The sequence below is a fragment of the Chaetodon trifascialis genome, chromosome 12, assembly GCF_039877785.1.
Source record: "Chaetodon trifascialis isolate fChaTrf1 chromosome 12, fChaTrf1.hap1, whole genome shotgun sequence".
Classification (NCBI taxonomy): domain Eukaryota; kingdom Metazoa; phylum Chordata; class Actinopteri; order Chaetodontiformes; family Chaetodontidae; genus Chaetodon; species Chaetodon trifascialis.
Window position 1 is genome coordinate 19385416 of NC_092067.1, and position 16505 is coordinate 19401920.

The 16505-nt window shown below is 39.7% G+C and overlaps 5 protein-coding genes across 5 annotated transcripts; all 5 read left to right on the forward strand.

Annotated features, from left to right (window-relative positions):
- The first annotated feature begins 498 nt into the window (after positions 1–498).
- Positions 499–1434, forward strand: LOC139340658 (olfactory receptor 1M1-like). The gene has a single exon (XM_070976568.1). It carries the CDS (start codon positions 499–501, stop codon positions 1432–1434), a length of 936 nt encoding a protein of 311 aa, XP_070832669.1.
- Positions 1435–3921: 2487 nt separating this feature from the next.
- On the forward strand, positions 3922–4857 carry LOC139340659 (olfactory receptor 1M1-like). Its single transcript, XM_070976569.1, has one exon. It carries the CDS (start codon positions 3922–3924, stop codon positions 4855–4857), a length of 936 nt encoding a protein of 311 aa, XP_070832670.1.
- Positions 4858–7384: 2527 nt separating this feature from the next.
- Positions 7385–8320, forward strand: LOC139340660 (olfactory receptor 4B13-like). The gene has a single exon (XM_070976570.1). It carries the CDS (start codon positions 7385–7387, stop codon positions 8318–8320), a length of 936 nt encoding a protein of 311 aa, XP_070832671.1.
- Positions 8321–11308: 2988 nt separating this feature from the next.
- On the forward strand, positions 11309–12235 carry LOC139340442 (olfactory receptor 52E8-like). Its single transcript, XM_070976270.1, has one exon. It carries the CDS (start codon positions 11309–11311, stop codon positions 12233–12235), a length of 927 nt encoding a protein of 308 aa, XP_070832371.1.
- A 2640-nt stretch (positions 12236–14875) lies between these two features.
- Positions 14876–15805, forward strand: LOC139340467 (olfactory receptor 6E1-like). The gene has a single exon (XM_070976306.1). The coding sequence runs from the start codon at positions 14876–14878 to the stop codon at positions 15803–15805; it is 930 nt and encodes a 309-aa protein (XP_070832407.1).
- The last annotated feature ends 700 nt before the right edge of the window (positions 15806–16505 follow it).

The following is a 16505-nucleotide window of genomic DNA, read 5'->3' on the forward strand; positions in this document are numbered from 1 at the left end:
GTAGAAGCTGTGCTGGTAACATGGTGTAAAAAGATCATGTGAATCTGGAATAACTTGCCAGGCAAATGTAGCGCCACCTAGGGTGTTATTCCACTGGGCCTTTGTTTGTCTCTGCGGCAATGAAGTCAGCCAATCTCCCATTTCCACAGTCTTCTTCCTGCTTCTAACGCCTCATATAAAGTTTTCCAACTCGCCTCACGACTCACTAAAGGAAACACAATAATAAGCTTTCATGATTTTGTCGTCGACATTTTGGTCATATTTATTTCTACATTAATAAGATGTGAGTAATTACACACTCTGTGATCTCAGTATCAGAGGAAATGATTCCCAGATTTATGGAAACGACACCGAAAGATACTCGCCCAGTGCCAGCTGGGCTTGGCTCCAACCCCCTGCAACCCTGCAAAGGTTAAGTGGTTATAGATAACGGGTGGATGGATACTGAAAGGATTTTATTTTTTCAATGAATCTCTACTTCAACCTGACGAGCGTGCAATGAAAAACGACACCGCAGCCTCTCACTTTAACCTCACCATGCATGTGAACTTAGGGCTGTACCGCGATCCAGCTTTTGTATTTTGTTTCCTGCTTTTTGCAATCATTGTCTCTGCTAATCTTCTTATAATACTGATAATATCACAGCAGAGAGCGCTTCATCAGCCCATGTATATTTTCATTGCATTTTTGTCGGCCAACTCTCTGTATGGTTCAACTGGTTTCTTCCCCAGATTCCTGATGGACCTTCTGTCTGATACTCATTTAATCTCACGCCCTGCTTGTTTCACTCAGATCTATGTTATTTACACGTATGCTTCCTATGAAATGACCATCCTGAGCATTATGGCATATGATAGATATGTTGCTGTGTGTCATCCTTTACATTATCACAGCAAAATGACCTCTAAGACAGTCTGTAGGTTGGCAGCTTTTGCTTGGATCAGTCCAGCCTTTTCTGTGGCAATATGTCTTTATTTGTCCATCAGGCTTCCTTTGTGTGGCAACAAGATCCTGAAGGTATACTGTGCCATCTGGAACGTTGCTAAACTGTCATGTGTTAGCACTGTTATCAACAATATTGTTGGCTTGCTCGTCACCACAGTTACAGCAATTCTGCCCCTGATCTATGTCTTGTATACCTACTTTCGAATTGTGCTTGTGTGCAGGATAAGCTCATCCGAGTTCAAGAGCAAAGTGTTCCAAACATGCTTACCACATACTATTTCATTTATCACTTATTCCATCACTACACTTTGTGACATTGTCTTAAGTCGTGTTAATGTTGAAAAGCTGAACCCACTTTTTGCTGTAATCTTATCTTTGGAGTTTGTGATGATCCCTCCACTTCTGAACCCTCTTCTGTATGGCCTGAAGTTACCAGAAATAAGAAAACACATTTTCAGGAAGTTTTCATGTTTAAAAACTCTTTCTTGAAGTCAGTCTCAAACAATTATCAGAATCAAAATCAGAATTACTTTATTGATCCCTGAGGGGAAATTGTTTTTGTTGCAGGTGCTCCTTACAAGAATAAAATTAGAATAAAAAAAATTAGAAGAGAAAAAGAAAGAGAATATATATATATATATATATATATAGAGAGAGAGAGAGAGAGAGAGAGAGAGAAAGAGAGAGAGAGAGAGAGAGAGAGAGAGAACCATAAGTATACACATAGACAAAGCAAAAAATGATAATAAAAAGAATACTAGTAATTACTTACAAAGGCACAAAATTCACATTACGATGTTTGTGAACTTTATTCTTTTAAAACAGCATGGTCTGCAGCTCTTTGATGAAGGTCTTTCAAAATAAAAGTCATTTAGAAATAAACTACACAGCCCCATGTCACGTGTGTCAAATAAAAAGTTAAATCAATGTGAGTAGAACATCATAACTGAACAGTCTAAGGGCGTATTCAGACCAGGAAAGTCCTTTGGTCTGCTGTCTTTGGTTCGGACCAAAATACAATGTTTATTTTTTGGTTTGGTGTGGTTCCTTTTCACATTGCAATTTTCACAAGAGCCCCAGAATTTGTCAACAAAACCACGTGTGCAAAGATCGTTCAATCATTGGACAAGACAGTCGGGGGCAGGGTAACGCGGTAAAAAAAGGGTGTGGGGGGTGCCCGTGAAAACAAACTATGGAGATTCTGGAGATTCAGCATGTTGCATTCGTTGTGCTTATATTGATTTGTTTCATACAGTTACAAATGTTTGCAGAACCTCTGGAGCATCAGAGGTGTTTGCCACAACATAATGGCTGCAGCAACGGGAGCCTGTAGCGTCCAAAAAGGCATATAATTTTTAGAACTGGGTCAGACCGAGTTCAGTCACTTTCACATATCAAGTGAACTGCGCCAGGGATTGTTTGGACGCCAACCGAGGTCACCTCTCCGGCTGGGTCTCGGTCCGGCTGTTTGGTCTGCACCAGAGTTCGATGGTTTGTATTCACACCAGCCCAAAAGGTCCACACCAGCAGTTTTTTTTGGTTTGGTTCGAACCAAACAAGGCAGGTGTGAATACACCCTTAGAGACAGTCTACTCTGAAATAGATGGGAAACCAGGTAATATTTTCAAATTAGAAACAAACATGCAGGTGTATATATGATTTTTCACTGTGACCAAACAAGGAAATTCACAATAAAATATGCAAACTTAAAACACCATCCTACTAACATTAAAAACAATTAAAAACTCCCAGATCACAGTGGCAGACTACCATTCTCAGCCACACACTGATCTGATAATAAGGCTTACCACTGGTTATGATAGTAAGTCATAAAATATCGCAAAAATAATTTTAGAAATAAAATCTACTACATGATTCATTCATTTATATTTTGGACTTCAATAAACAATTACTTAGCTTTTAAGGCAGTGGGCACCCTTTAGCATAATTTTTCAGCTTGAGGGGCTCTGCGGTCAAGTCAGCAATAATAAACAAGCAATGTGGGTTCTGACGAAGTCGAGAGTGAAAAGGGGTTGGTGGGAGAGCATGTCTGTCTCCTCACCAAACACCAAACACTGATGTTCATCAAGCAACACACCAACAGATCCTCTGCAGACAAAAACATGTCAGAACTAATCAAGGCTAGGAGCAAACTTAGCAAATGTAAAGTAGGTCCTGAGCAAACGCTGGGCCAAACAAAGCTAAATCTCATATGGACAATGTAACTGTAGCTTAGTTAAGTAGCAACATTTCAAGTTGCAGCAACCCAAACAAAGGTTTGCATGATTACATCTACTCAGAGGAGCCAAGCACACGTGCTAGCTGGAATAATGCTGAACAAGAAGGAAAAACCACGTGTCTTTTGTGAGAAACAGGTTATTTTGAATAGGCTGCAATTCCTGATTATATTGTTTCTCGTTAGGTATAAATGCCTTGTGAAATTCAATATACTTGAGTAAGGATTAAGGGAAAAAAGCTGTAGAAGCTGTGCTGGAAACATGGTGGAAAAAGATCATGTGAATCTGGAATAACTTGCCAGGCAAATGTAGCGCCACCTAGGGTGTTATTCCACTGGGCCTTTGTTTGTCTCTGCGGCAATGAAGTCAGCCAATCTCCCATTTCCACAGTCTTCTTCCTGCTTCTAACGCCTCATATAAAGTTTTCCAACTCGCCTCACGACTCACTAAAGGAAACACAATAATAAGCTTTCATGATTTTGTCGTCGACATTTTGGTCATATTTATTTCTACATTAATAAGATGTAAGTAATTACACACTCTGTGATCTCAGTATCAGAGGAAATGATTCCCAGATTTATGGAAACGACACCGAAAGATACTCGCCCAGTGCCAGCTGGGCTTGGCTCCAACCCCCCGCAACCCTGCAAAGGTTAAGTGGTTATAGATAACGGGTGGATGGATACTGAAAGGATTTTATTTTTTCAATGAATCTCTACTTCAACCTGATGAGCGTGCAATGAAAAACGACACCGCAGCCTCTCACTTTAACCTCACCATGCATGTGAACTTAGGGCTGTACCGCGATCCAGCTTTTGTATTTTGTTTCCTGCTTTTTGCAATCATTGTCTCTGCTAATCTTCTTATAATACTGATAATATCACAGCAGAGAGCGCTTCATCAGCCCATGTATATTTTCATTGCATTTTTGTCGGCCAACTCTCTGTATGGTTCAACTGGTTTCTTCCCCAGATTCCTGATGGACCTTCTGTCTGATACTCATTTAATCTCACGCCCTGCTTGTTTCACTCAGATCTATGTTATTTACACGTATGCTTCCTATGAAATGACCATCCTGAGCATTATGGCATATGATAGATATGTTGCTGTGTGTCATCCTTTACATTATCACAGCAAAATGACCTCTAAGACAGTCTGTAGGTTGGCAGCTTTTGCTTGGATCAGTCCAGCCTTTTCTGTGGCAATATGTCTTTATTTGTCCATCAGGCTTCCTTTGTGTGGCAACAAGATCCTGAAGGTATACTGTGCCATCTGGAACGTTGCTAAACTGTCATGTGTTAGCACTGTTATCAACAATATTGTTGGCTTGCTCGTCACCACAGTTACAGCAATTCTGCCCCTGATCTATGTCTTGTATACCTACTTTCGAATTGTGCTTGTGTGCAGGATAAGCTCATCCGAGTTCAAGAGCAAAGTGTTCCAAACATGCTTACCACATACTATTTCATTTATCACTTATTCCATCACTACACTTTGTGACATTGTCTTAAGTCGTGTTAATGTTGAAAAGCTGAACCCACTTTTTGCTGTAATCTTATCTTTGGAGTTTGTGATGATCCCTCCACTTCTGAACCCTCTTCTGTATGGCCTGAAGTTACCAGAAATAAGAAAACACATTTTCAGGAAGTTTTCATGTTTAAAAACTCTTTCTTGAAGTCAGTCTCAAACAATTATCAGAATCAAAATCAGAATTACTTTATTGATCCCTGAGGGGAAATTGTTTTTGTTGCAGGTGCTCCTTACAAGAATAAAATTAGAATAAAAAAAATTAGAAGAGAAAAAGGAAGAGAATATATATATATATATATATATATATATATATATATATATATATATATAGAGAGAGAGAGAGAGAGAGAGAGAGAGAGAGAGAGAGAGAGAACCATAAGTATACACATAGACAAAGCAAAAAATGATAATAAAAAGAATACTAGTAATTACTTACAAAGGCACAAAATTCACATTACGATGTTTGTGAACTTTATTCTTTTAAAACAGCATGGTCTGCAGCTCTTTGATGAAGGTCTTTCAAAATAAAAGTCATTTAGAAATAAACTACACAGCCCCATGTCACGTGTGTCAAATAAAAAGTTAAATCAATGTGAGTAGAACATCATAACTGAACAGTCTAAGGGCGTATTCAGACCAGGAAAGTCCTTTGGTCTGCTGTCTTTGGTTCGGACCAAAATACAATGTTTATTTTTTGGTTTGGTGTGGTTCCTTTTCACATTGCAATTTTCACAAGAGCCCCAGAATTTGTCAACAAAACCACGTGTGCAAAGATCGTTCAATCATTGGACAAGACAGTCGGGGGCAGGGTAACGCGGTAAAAAAAGGGTGTGGGGGGTGCCCGTGAAAACAAACTATGGAGATTCTGGAGATTCAGCATGTTGCATTCGTTGTGCTTATATTGATTTGTTTCATACAGTTACAAACGTTTGCAGAACCTCTGGAGCATCAGAGGTGTTTGCCACAACATAATGGCTGCAGCAATGGGAGCCTGTAGCGTCCAAAAAGGCATATAATTTTTAGAACTGGGTCAGACCGAGTTCAGTCACTTTCACATATCAAGTGAACTGCGCCAGGGATTGTTTGGACGCCAACCGAGGTCACCTCTCCGGCTGGGTCTCGGTCCGGCTGTTTGGTCTGCACCAGAGTTCGATGGTTTGTATTCACACCAGCCCAAAAGGTCCACACCAGCAGTTTTTTTTGGTTTGGTTTGAACCAAACAAGGCAGGTGTGAATACACCCTTAGAGACAGTCTACTCTGAAATAGATGGGAAACCAGGTAATATTTTCAAATTAGAAACAAACATGCAGGTGTATATATGATTTTTCACTGTGACCAAACAAGGAAATTCACAATAAAATATGCAAACTTAAAACACCATCCTACTAACATTAAAAACAATTAAAAACTCCCAGATCACAGTGGCAGACTACCATTCTCAGCCACACACTGATCTGATAATAAGGCTTACCACTGGTTATGATAGTAAGTCATAAAATATCGCAAAAATAATTTTAGAAATAAAATCTACTACATGATTCATTCATTTATATTTTGGACTTCAATAAACAAGCACTTAGCTTTTAAGGCAGTGGGCACCCTTTAGCATAATTTTTCAGCTTGAGGGGCTCTGCGGTCAAGTCAGCAATAATAAACAAGCAATGTGGGTTCTGACGAAGTCGAGAGTGAAAAGGGGTTGGTGGGAGAGCATGTCTGTCTCCTCACCAAACACCAAACACTGATGTTCATCAAGCAACACACCAACAGATCCTCTGCAGACAAAAACATGTCAGAACTAATCAAGGCTAGGAGCAAACTTAGCAAATGTAAAGTAGGTCCTGAGCAAACGCTGGGCCAAACAAAGCTAAATCTCATATGGACAATGTAACTGTAGCTTAGTTAAGTAGCAACATTTCAAGTTGCAGCAACCCAAACAAAGGTTTGCATGATTACATCTACTCAGAGGAGCCAAGCACACGTGCTAGCTGGAATAATGCTGAACAAGAAGGAAAAACCACGTGTCTTTTGTGAGAAACAGGTTATTTTGAATAGGCTGCAATTCCTGATTATATTGTTTCTCGTTAGGTATAAATGCCTTGTGAAATTCAATATACTTGAGTAAGGATTAAGGGAAAAAAGCTGTAGAAGCTGTGCTGGAAACATGGTGGAAAAAGATCATGTGAATCTGGAATAACTTGCCAGGCAAATGTAGCCCCACCTAGGGTGTTATTCCACTGGGCCTTTGTTTGTCTCTGCAGCAATGAAGTCAGCCAATCTCCCATTTCCACAGTCTTCTTCCTGCTTCTAACGCCTCATATAAAGTTTTCCAACTCGCCTCACGACTCACAAAAGGAAACACAATAATAAGCTTTCATGATTTTGTCATCGACATTTTGGTCATATTTATTTCTACATTAATAAGATGTAAGTAATTACACACTCTGTGATCTCAGTATCAGAGGAAATGATTCCCAGATTTATGGAAACGACACCGAAAGATACTCGCCCAGTGCCAGCCGGGCTTGGCTCCAACCCCCCGCAACCCTGCAAAGGTTAAGAAAGGTTAAGTGGTTATAGATAACGGATGGATGGATACTGAAAGCTATGATTACAAGAAGGGTTTCAGGATTTTTTTTTCAATGAATCTCTACTTCAACCTGACGAGTGTGCAATGAAAAACGACACCACAGCCTCTCACTTTAACCTCACCATGCATGTGAACTTAGGGCTGTACCGCGATCCAGCTTTTGTATTTTGTTTCCTGCTTTTTGCAATCATTGTCTCTGCTAATCTTCTTATAATACTGATAATATCACAGCAGAGAGCGCTTCATCAGCCCATGTATATTTTCATTGCATTTTTGTCGGCCAACTCTCTGTATGGTTCAACTGGTTTCTTCCCCAGATTCCTGATGGACCTTCTGTCTGATACTCATTTAATCTCACGCCCTGCTTGTTTCACTCAGATCTATGTTATTTACACGTATGCTTCCTATGAAATGACCATCCTGAGCATTATGGCATATGATAGATATGTTGCTGTGTGTCATCCTTTACACTATCACAGCAAAATGACCTCTAAGACAGTCTGTAGGTTGGCAGCTTTTGCTTGGATCAGTCCAGCCTTTTCTGTGGCAATATGTCTTTATTTGTCCATCAGGCTTCCTTTGTGTGGCAACAAGATCCTGAAGGTATACTGTGCCATCTGGAACGTTGCTAAACTGTCATGTGTTAGCACTGTTATCAATAATATTGTTGGCTTGCTCTTCACCACAGTTACAGCAATTCTGCCCCTGATCTATGTCTTGTATACCTACTTTCGAATTGTGCTTGTGTGCAGGATAAGCTCATCCGAGTTCAAGAGCAAAGTGTTCCAAACATGCTTACCACATACTATTTCATTTATCACTTATTCCATCACTACACTTTGTGACATTGTCTTAAGTCGTGTTAATGTTGAAAAGCTGAACCCACTTTTTGCTGTAACCTTATCTTTGGAGTTTGTGATGATCCCTCCACTTCTGAACCCTCTTGTGTATGGCCTGAAGTTACCAGAAATAAGAAAACACATTTTCGGGAAGTTTTCATGTTTAAAAACTCTTTCTTGAAGTCAATCTTAAACAATTACTTAGAAAGGCACAAAATTTATATTAAGTTGTTTGTGAACTTTATTCTTTTAAAACAGCATGGTCTGTCTGCAGCTCTTTGGTGAAGGTCTTTCAAAATAAAAGTACATTTAGAAAAACTACACAGCCCCGTGTCACGTGTGTCAAATAAAAAGTTAAATCAATGTGAGTAGAACATCATAACTGAACAGTCTAAGACACAGTCTACACTGAAACAGATGGGAAACCCGGTAATATTTTTAAATTACAAGCAAACATGCAGGTGTATATATGATTTTATAACAAGGAAATTCACAATAAAATATCCAAACATAACTCACCAGCCTACAAACATTCAGTCATATCGTATGAAGTGTATTCTTTCATAAAGCTTTGCAATATTTTTTTTGCAGCTCCAGCCATTGGTTCTATGATAAAACTGCACTCCTTAAATTATTGCTGAGATTGCTATTAAGTACAATTACAGCTCCCATTTAAATCTGCCATCAATCACTTTTTAGAGCATCTATTTTTTGTGACTAATACTGGGAAACCTCATTATTTCAACTTGGGAGGGTTCACACATTATTCCTAGACTGTTCCCTCCATTGCTCGCCTTAGTCACACCATATAAATTGGCTAGGATCGATTTTAAGGTGCTTTTATTAGTTTTTAAGTGTCTTAATGGTCTTGGGCCATCTTATTTATCTGACCTGCTTTTATTAAATCAGCCCTCGTGGATCCTGAGGTCCTCTGGCACCGGCCTTTTAATTGTTCCAAGGGTTCGGACCAAAACCCACAGGGAGGTGGTATTCAGCCATTATGGTCCGAAGCTTTGGAAGAGCCTGTCGGAGTGCATCAGGACCGCAGAGACCATTGGTGTTTTTAAAAGGAGGCTCAAGACTCACCTTTTTAGTTTGGCTTTTAATTGATTTCTTTTACTCTTTTAATTCAGACATGTTTTACCCTAGCCTATTGTCTTATAGCTTTTAGGTCATTTTATTCTATTCAATTTTAGGTTTTAGGTCTTTTATTCTATTGTCTTTTAGTTTTTAGTTCTTTTTATTCTATTGTCTTTTTGGTTCTAGCACCAGTGCTTCCACATGGGGGGCCTCCACGCTGGGAGGTGTGTCTGGTCTGCCCGCCGGGGCGTCATCCCGGGGACCCCTTGGGCCCAGAGGGCTGGGGGGCTCTGCACTGTGTATGGGGTCCACCCCGGTTTATCTGGGTCGTGGGTCTCTGTTGTGGTGGTGCTCCCTGTGGCCGTGGGCTATGATCCCTTGCAGCGTGGATGAGCTCCCCATAGGTGTTTTCTTGTTCCTCTCATGATTCCTCAGTGCCCGGCCATGTTATTACACCGACAGTTTCGTTGGGGTGTGTGTGTGTGTGTGTGTGTGTGTGTGTGTGTGTGTGTGTGTGTGTGTGTGTGTATGTGTGTGTGTGTGTGTGTGTGTGCGCGCATAATGTGCGGTGGTTTTGTAGGTCTGTGGGTGTGTTGGGGGGGGTGTTTGCTATTGTACTACTGTCTCATGTTTTTATCTTTTGTCAAGCACCTTGTGTTTTTTGAAAGGTGCTATACAAATAAAGTTCTAATTATTATCATTATTATTATCTATTGAGTCAATAGATCAGAGTCAATTCAGACGACAGCCAACAAAACTGATGGTCAGAGAAGAAATGAGAAGCCTCTTTTTTGACAAACATTACTTCGTCGATATTACTTGTTTTAAAAATCACGATATATCAAATATCACAATATTGCAAAACCATTGTGAGACTGTGACGGCCAAATTCACATTTGAATTATTCTTTGTTGCCGACCTGCAACATCATACCAATGAAACTCAAAAAACTGCATGTACAGTGTGTACCACTGCCCACATTCCCACTGCCCCCGGATCTTCATACATTCAGAAACCTGCGAGAAAAGTGGCATGAGCGCACTAAAAACAAGCAAGGGGTAGTTGCTACCACAGTACAGAGTACTATACTGTAATGTACTCTGTACATTATTTACAACACAGAGTAACCAACCTGCAGAGTCCATGGAGCCAACCTATCTGATTGTCTCACCACCCGTCTCTCACTCCATCAAACTTTGTGAAATTTGTAATCTACCTCGCTCTGCCTCCATGGCAACAATTGTTATTGTAGCTTTTAACTATAATTTATATTTTGGTCATGCTTTTTTTGTTTGGTCTTATACATATGTATCCGATCAGAACATCCAAAGCGAACAGGAGAAGATTTATGCAGACATGTACACCACGTTTACTCTTAAAGGAGATATCACAAAGTGTACAGAATTTTCTGGCGATGGAATTTGTCCTTATTCATCCAATTATTAATCCTGTGATGTACAGTTTCAAACTGACAAGAGTAAGATGTCGAATTTAAAGTTTTACGTGTGGTGAAAGTTCGGTTGTGGTGAGCAACACAAACAAAATGCTGTTTGGTGTCACTTGCTGGGATGGCAGCAGATGTGTCAGTGACTGACATCTCCAAACATATGCAAATACAACTAAAACTGACAGAACAGCATATTTCTTGCCATTTTGTTGACTTTAACCCTTTAACACTACAAAAAAAGGTCCAGATCATAACAGGTAGTGACTACTTTCTGTCCCCATCGTATTTACAGTGTTTTCTTTGTTATTTAGGTTTACTGTGTTTCAGTGACAATAGTCATCTTTTCTGATGTAATCTGAGCAGTTTTCTCCAGCTTCTTCCAGCTCACTGACTTTGAATTCCCAAGTTCACTGCCTCATTATCTGTTGCTGTTCTGGAAGGATATAATAACCTGATGTTAGAACGTCAGCTCGGGCTGTTAGGGGTCAACAGACACGGAGCTGGGTGTCCTTCTTTCTCAAGCAAAACAGTAAGGTTTGCGGTCTCTATTTCCTTCCTCTGTGCCATTAAAGCAGTTGTTTCATAGATGTATAATCGTTGTTTCATATTCAGAATGATAAATAAAACTGTATATTTTTCAATATGATAGATAACTTTACAGTAATAACTATGTTTACTCTGTCTGGGTTAGGTGGGACAACAAACTACAGAGTGACTCTCTTTGCTCTCACTTTACTGTGTTACTGTGTGATTTGGCTGGTAAATGTGACCATTATTGTGGCAATCATTGTGGATAAAAGCCTTCATGAACCCATGTACATCTTCCTCTGTAATCTGTGTATCAACGGGCTTTATGGGACAGCAGGTTTTTACCCCAAATTCCTCATGGATCTGCTGTCTACCGCTCATGTCATCTCTTACGCTGGATGCCTTCTGCAGGGTTTCGTGCTGCACTCTTCAGCTTGTGCTGATTTCTCTATTCTGGTGATAATGGCCTATGACAGATATGTGGCTATCTGTCGACCTCTGGTGTACCACTCTGTGATGACTACACAAAGAGTTTGTGTGTTAGTGCTCTTTGCTTGGCTTCTTCCTATTTATTTAGTGTTCATAGGCACAATAACAACGTCGAGATCAAGGTTATGCGGCTCACACATACCAAAGATCTACTGCATTAACTTTCTCATAAATAAACTGGCTTGTTCTACCTCCATAGCAAATGTTATTATTCCTGCTTTTAATTATACTTTTTATTTCTTACATGTTATGTTTATTGTTGGGTCTTATATGTATCTGATCAAAAAATGCTTATTTTCCAAAGAGAACAGGAGGAAATTTATGCAAACATGTCTGCCACATTTACTCTGCTTAATTACTGTCGTAATGTGTTTGCTCTTTGATTTGTTATACATGCGATTTGGCTCAGAAAATTTACCAGAAAGTGTCCAGAACTTTATGTCAATAGAATTTCTCATCATTCCTCCAATCATCAACCCTCTCATATATGGCTTCAAGCTGACACAAATAAGAGACAGAATTATGCAGTTTCTGTGTGGGAAATGTCTCTAGACTGGAGTCCAAGTTCTTCTGTGGGGAGAAATGACAAAGTGTCACCAGGAGAAAGAAGAAGAAGAAGAAGAAATCCTTTATTAGTCACATTTTTAACACACAACATGCAAGGTTAGGGAGGGGAAACTGCACACGCCATGCATATGCGGCTGGTTCTCACCATTAGTCAGGTGGTGATCTTCTTGCATGTTTTTAGTGAGGGTATTTTTATGGAGGACACCCCAGGTGAGCATGGGGATAACATGCAAACTCCACACAGAAAGCCTTTTTTCCTTTTTTCCTCGAGCAGCAGGCACTAAAGGCAACCAGCAACCACAGCGGGATTCGAACCAGGACCTTCTAGCTGTGAGGCGACAGTGTTACCACCTGTGCCACCTAAGACAGCTGATCTGCTCAAGTAGTACAGCAGTGCATTAAACACTGCTAAGCTCAGAGAATCAGCACAGAGAAAACACTGAGCAATATGGTTACAGTGCTCTCATATGTCAGTCGGTTTCTCATTCATGTTTCTCATAGTCAAATTGAATGATACTCAGCATAATACATCTATATATATATATATATATATATATATATATATATATATATCCATCCATCCATTATCTATACCGCCTATCCCTTTCGGGGTTGCAGGGGGCTGGAGCCTATCCCAGCTACAATGGGCGAGAGGCGGGGTACACCCTGAACCGGTCGCCAGCCGATTGCAGGGCCACATGCAAGGACAAACAACCATTCACACTCACACTCACACCTACGGACAATTTAGAGTCATCAATTAACCTAATGAGCATGTTTTTGGTCTGTGGGAGGAAGCCGGAGTGCCCGGAGAGAACCCACGCATGCACGGGAAGAACATGCAAACTTCACACAGAAAGGCCCCGCCTGACCCGGGGATCGAACCGGCAACCTTCTTGCTGTGAGGCACGCGCACTACCTGCCGCACCACCGTGCAGCCCCCATATATATATATATAGTTTTTTTTATTTTTTTGGTTTACTTTTTTAAATTAATGTTGTGTATTGCAAAACTAAAAGAATACATAATTTACAGTGTGGCTGAAAATATCAGGACACCCCTGCAAATAATTCTTTATAGTGAAAAAAACAACAACAACATGTAAATCATACAACATTGGTGGTGTTGTATGAAAACAGATTAAACTTTTTTGCATGTGTTGCAAAGGAAAGCCTCACACTAACAGATATGCGGCTACCTGTCGACCTCTAGTGTACCACTCTGTGATGACTACACAAGGAGTTTGTGTGTTCGTGCTCTTTGCTTGGCTTGATCTACTACATTAACTTTCTAATAGGTAAACTGGCTTGTTCTACCTCCATAGCAAATGTTATCATTCCTGCTTTTGATTATACTTTTTATTTCTTACATGTAATGTTTATTGTTGGATCTTATACGTATCTGATCAAAAAATGCTTTATTTTTTCCCTCTTCAAACTGACACAAATAAGAAACAGAATTATGCAGTTTGTGTGTGGTAAATGTCTGTGGACTGGTACATCATCATCTATTGTGTGTGTTTTTCAAAGTGATGCCCATTTACGCAATCACAATGTGGATCATCATAATCGTTAATAAATGTATGTATTTCAGTATCAATAAATCATTGTCTATATCTCATAAATCAAAGCTGTTTTTGTAGTTTTTTTATGATCGAAAACACAGAAACCTGAAAGCACAATGATGAAAAATTCAGCGTCTAAGTATAAATGAGTACATCAAGCATAAAGCTTGGATCAGGTGTAATGTTAATGCCCTCCTACAATTCACAAATGTCCATTTCTTAAATCTATTGCATAGTGGAGCATGTATTCATCAGAGTCATTTATTCCTGTTTAAACACAAATAAAACAGTAGCAACAGTAGCACGATGTCAGGTCGCTACAGAGCAGCACATTTTGCATGAACTACCATATAACTTGAGGCTGACATTTTTTCGTGAACCCTGAGGATCCCGGGACTCCCACAGGATAGAACGGGACAGGAAAAAACGTCAATGGCAGCAGGCAGGACTGGTATCATAATAACAACATGCTGGGTCAGTTTTTAATTTTTATTTTTTAAATATAGTTTATTACACATATACTGACTGGGTTTGGCTAAATGCTAAATGCTAAAGGAGGTACATGAATCAGCCTACGTCTGTGAAGATAACGTGAATTAAATAACATTGAAATATTTTGTGAAAAATAGTGTTTCAAATATCAAAGAAATGGAAATATCATCAAGTTATTTTTTCCAACTGTTTGATAAGTTATTGATTCTCTCCTTTCAGTTGATAGGTCGTGTAGCAGTTTTTAACACTTTTTTGGGCAGTTTGATGCTGTGATTGCCTGCTGGAGACATGTGAAATACAAATGCTGTATTTAGCAGTGTGAGGACATGTTTTGTCCCTTGTCGCAAGAATCAGTGTTGATGTTGGTCTGACTAACTGGCTGACTGTATTGATTACACCTCCACTAAAAAAGGAAACAAAGTTTGAATCCCCGGCTGTTTTGCTGATGTGCTCAAGTGGTTTCTGATAAAAGCTGTGGAGGGAGAACAGAGCTAACCCTGTCCTCTGCAAGCATCACTGCTGTGACACTGGGAAGGCAGAACTCAAAGAGCGACAGGTGTTCTCTGATCATGGATAACGTTTCTGTCGTAAGAGTTTTCACCCTGTCGGGGTTAAACGAGGCAATGAATTACAGAGTAGTTCTATTCACATTCACGATACTGTATTATTGCATTATTTTGTTTTTCAATATCTCCATCGTCACGATCATTGTCTTGGATGCAAACCTGCATGAACCGATGTACGTCTTATTATGCACTTTTTGCATTAATGGACTGTATGGGACCGCAGGTTTCTACCCCAAATTCCTCTCCGATCTACTGTTTGCTTCTCGAGAAATCTCATATGAAGGATGTCTTTTACAGGCTTTCGTCATGTACTCGTTTGCTTGCTGTGATTTGTCCATTCTAGCAATCATGGCATACGACAGATATCTGGCTATATGTCGACCGCTGCAGTACTGCTCTTTAATGACTAACAGGAGGCTCTCTCAGCTAGTATGTTTCTCCTGGCTAACACCTCTCTGCATTTTCTCCATCAACATTGTGCTAACGTCACAACTGAAGTTATGCGGTACGAACATTCAGAAAATGTTATGTGTGAACTGGATTGTTGTTAAACTGGCATGCCCTGAAGCTGACACCTTTCCAAACAGTGTAGTAGCATATATGACAGTTTTCTTGTATGTGTTTCATGGGTTTTTCATAGTGTGGACTTACATGCATCTTGTCTCAACTTCTGTGAGGTCCAAAGGCGACAGGGCAAAGTTTATGCAGACATGCATTCCTCATTTAGTCTCTTTATCCACATTCTTATTTACAATAGTTTTTGATTTGATGTACATGCGATTTGGCTCCACAGATTTGCCTCAAAGCCTTCAAAACTTCATCGCTATAGAGTTTCTGCTTATCCCTCCTCTTATGAATCCCATAATATATGGATTTAAGCTGACCAAGATAAGAAACAGAATTCTGGATTTAGTTAATGGCAAAAGAAAATGAGCTCTTCCCTTAATCTCTAATTTAATATAACAAGACAAACAAAAATTCAGTGCTTTTACTGTCAAGTGACTTGAATACAGGCTGCAGTGTATGTTGAGTGAGTATTTAACTTTTCAGTTTTTGTTAAAGAAAGAACATGTTGAATTTGTTGAGTGTGTTTCTGGCATGCTACACATGACATGTCAATAAATGGACCTTTATAGCCTCCTTTTTGCTCCTGCATGTAATGTTAGAGGATTAGAAAACAGGACTTTGTACATTTCAAAGGGCAAAAAAGGAGCACTTTCTCCTTCCCCTCTATCTCCCTGCTCCTCATCCTGATGTTTTTCTGCATCATATAAAACAGTATAACACACATATTCTTGTGCACTTTATGTTCCTGAATTAAGATGACCAGATAAGGTGTTGTATAACCTGTTCACTTTCAAACTTTACTCTCTGAACTGGAGCTTTGATTGTCATGGGGCCTCATCCTGAAAGCACTGAATGGTTCATTTCTCACCACACAGCACAGTGTTGTTCAGTTATTGCTATATTAAAAATTAATCTAATTATAAAAAGAAGTGTCTAGATATTTCAGTCATAATGACCACTGGCTGGCCGGTGCTTTAAAAACAACTTTGTGTATCACTCACTGTGTTTTCCTGCATGCTGGACAGTGTGTCACCATTCAGCATGGACACAAAGCAGAGGTCTGTCC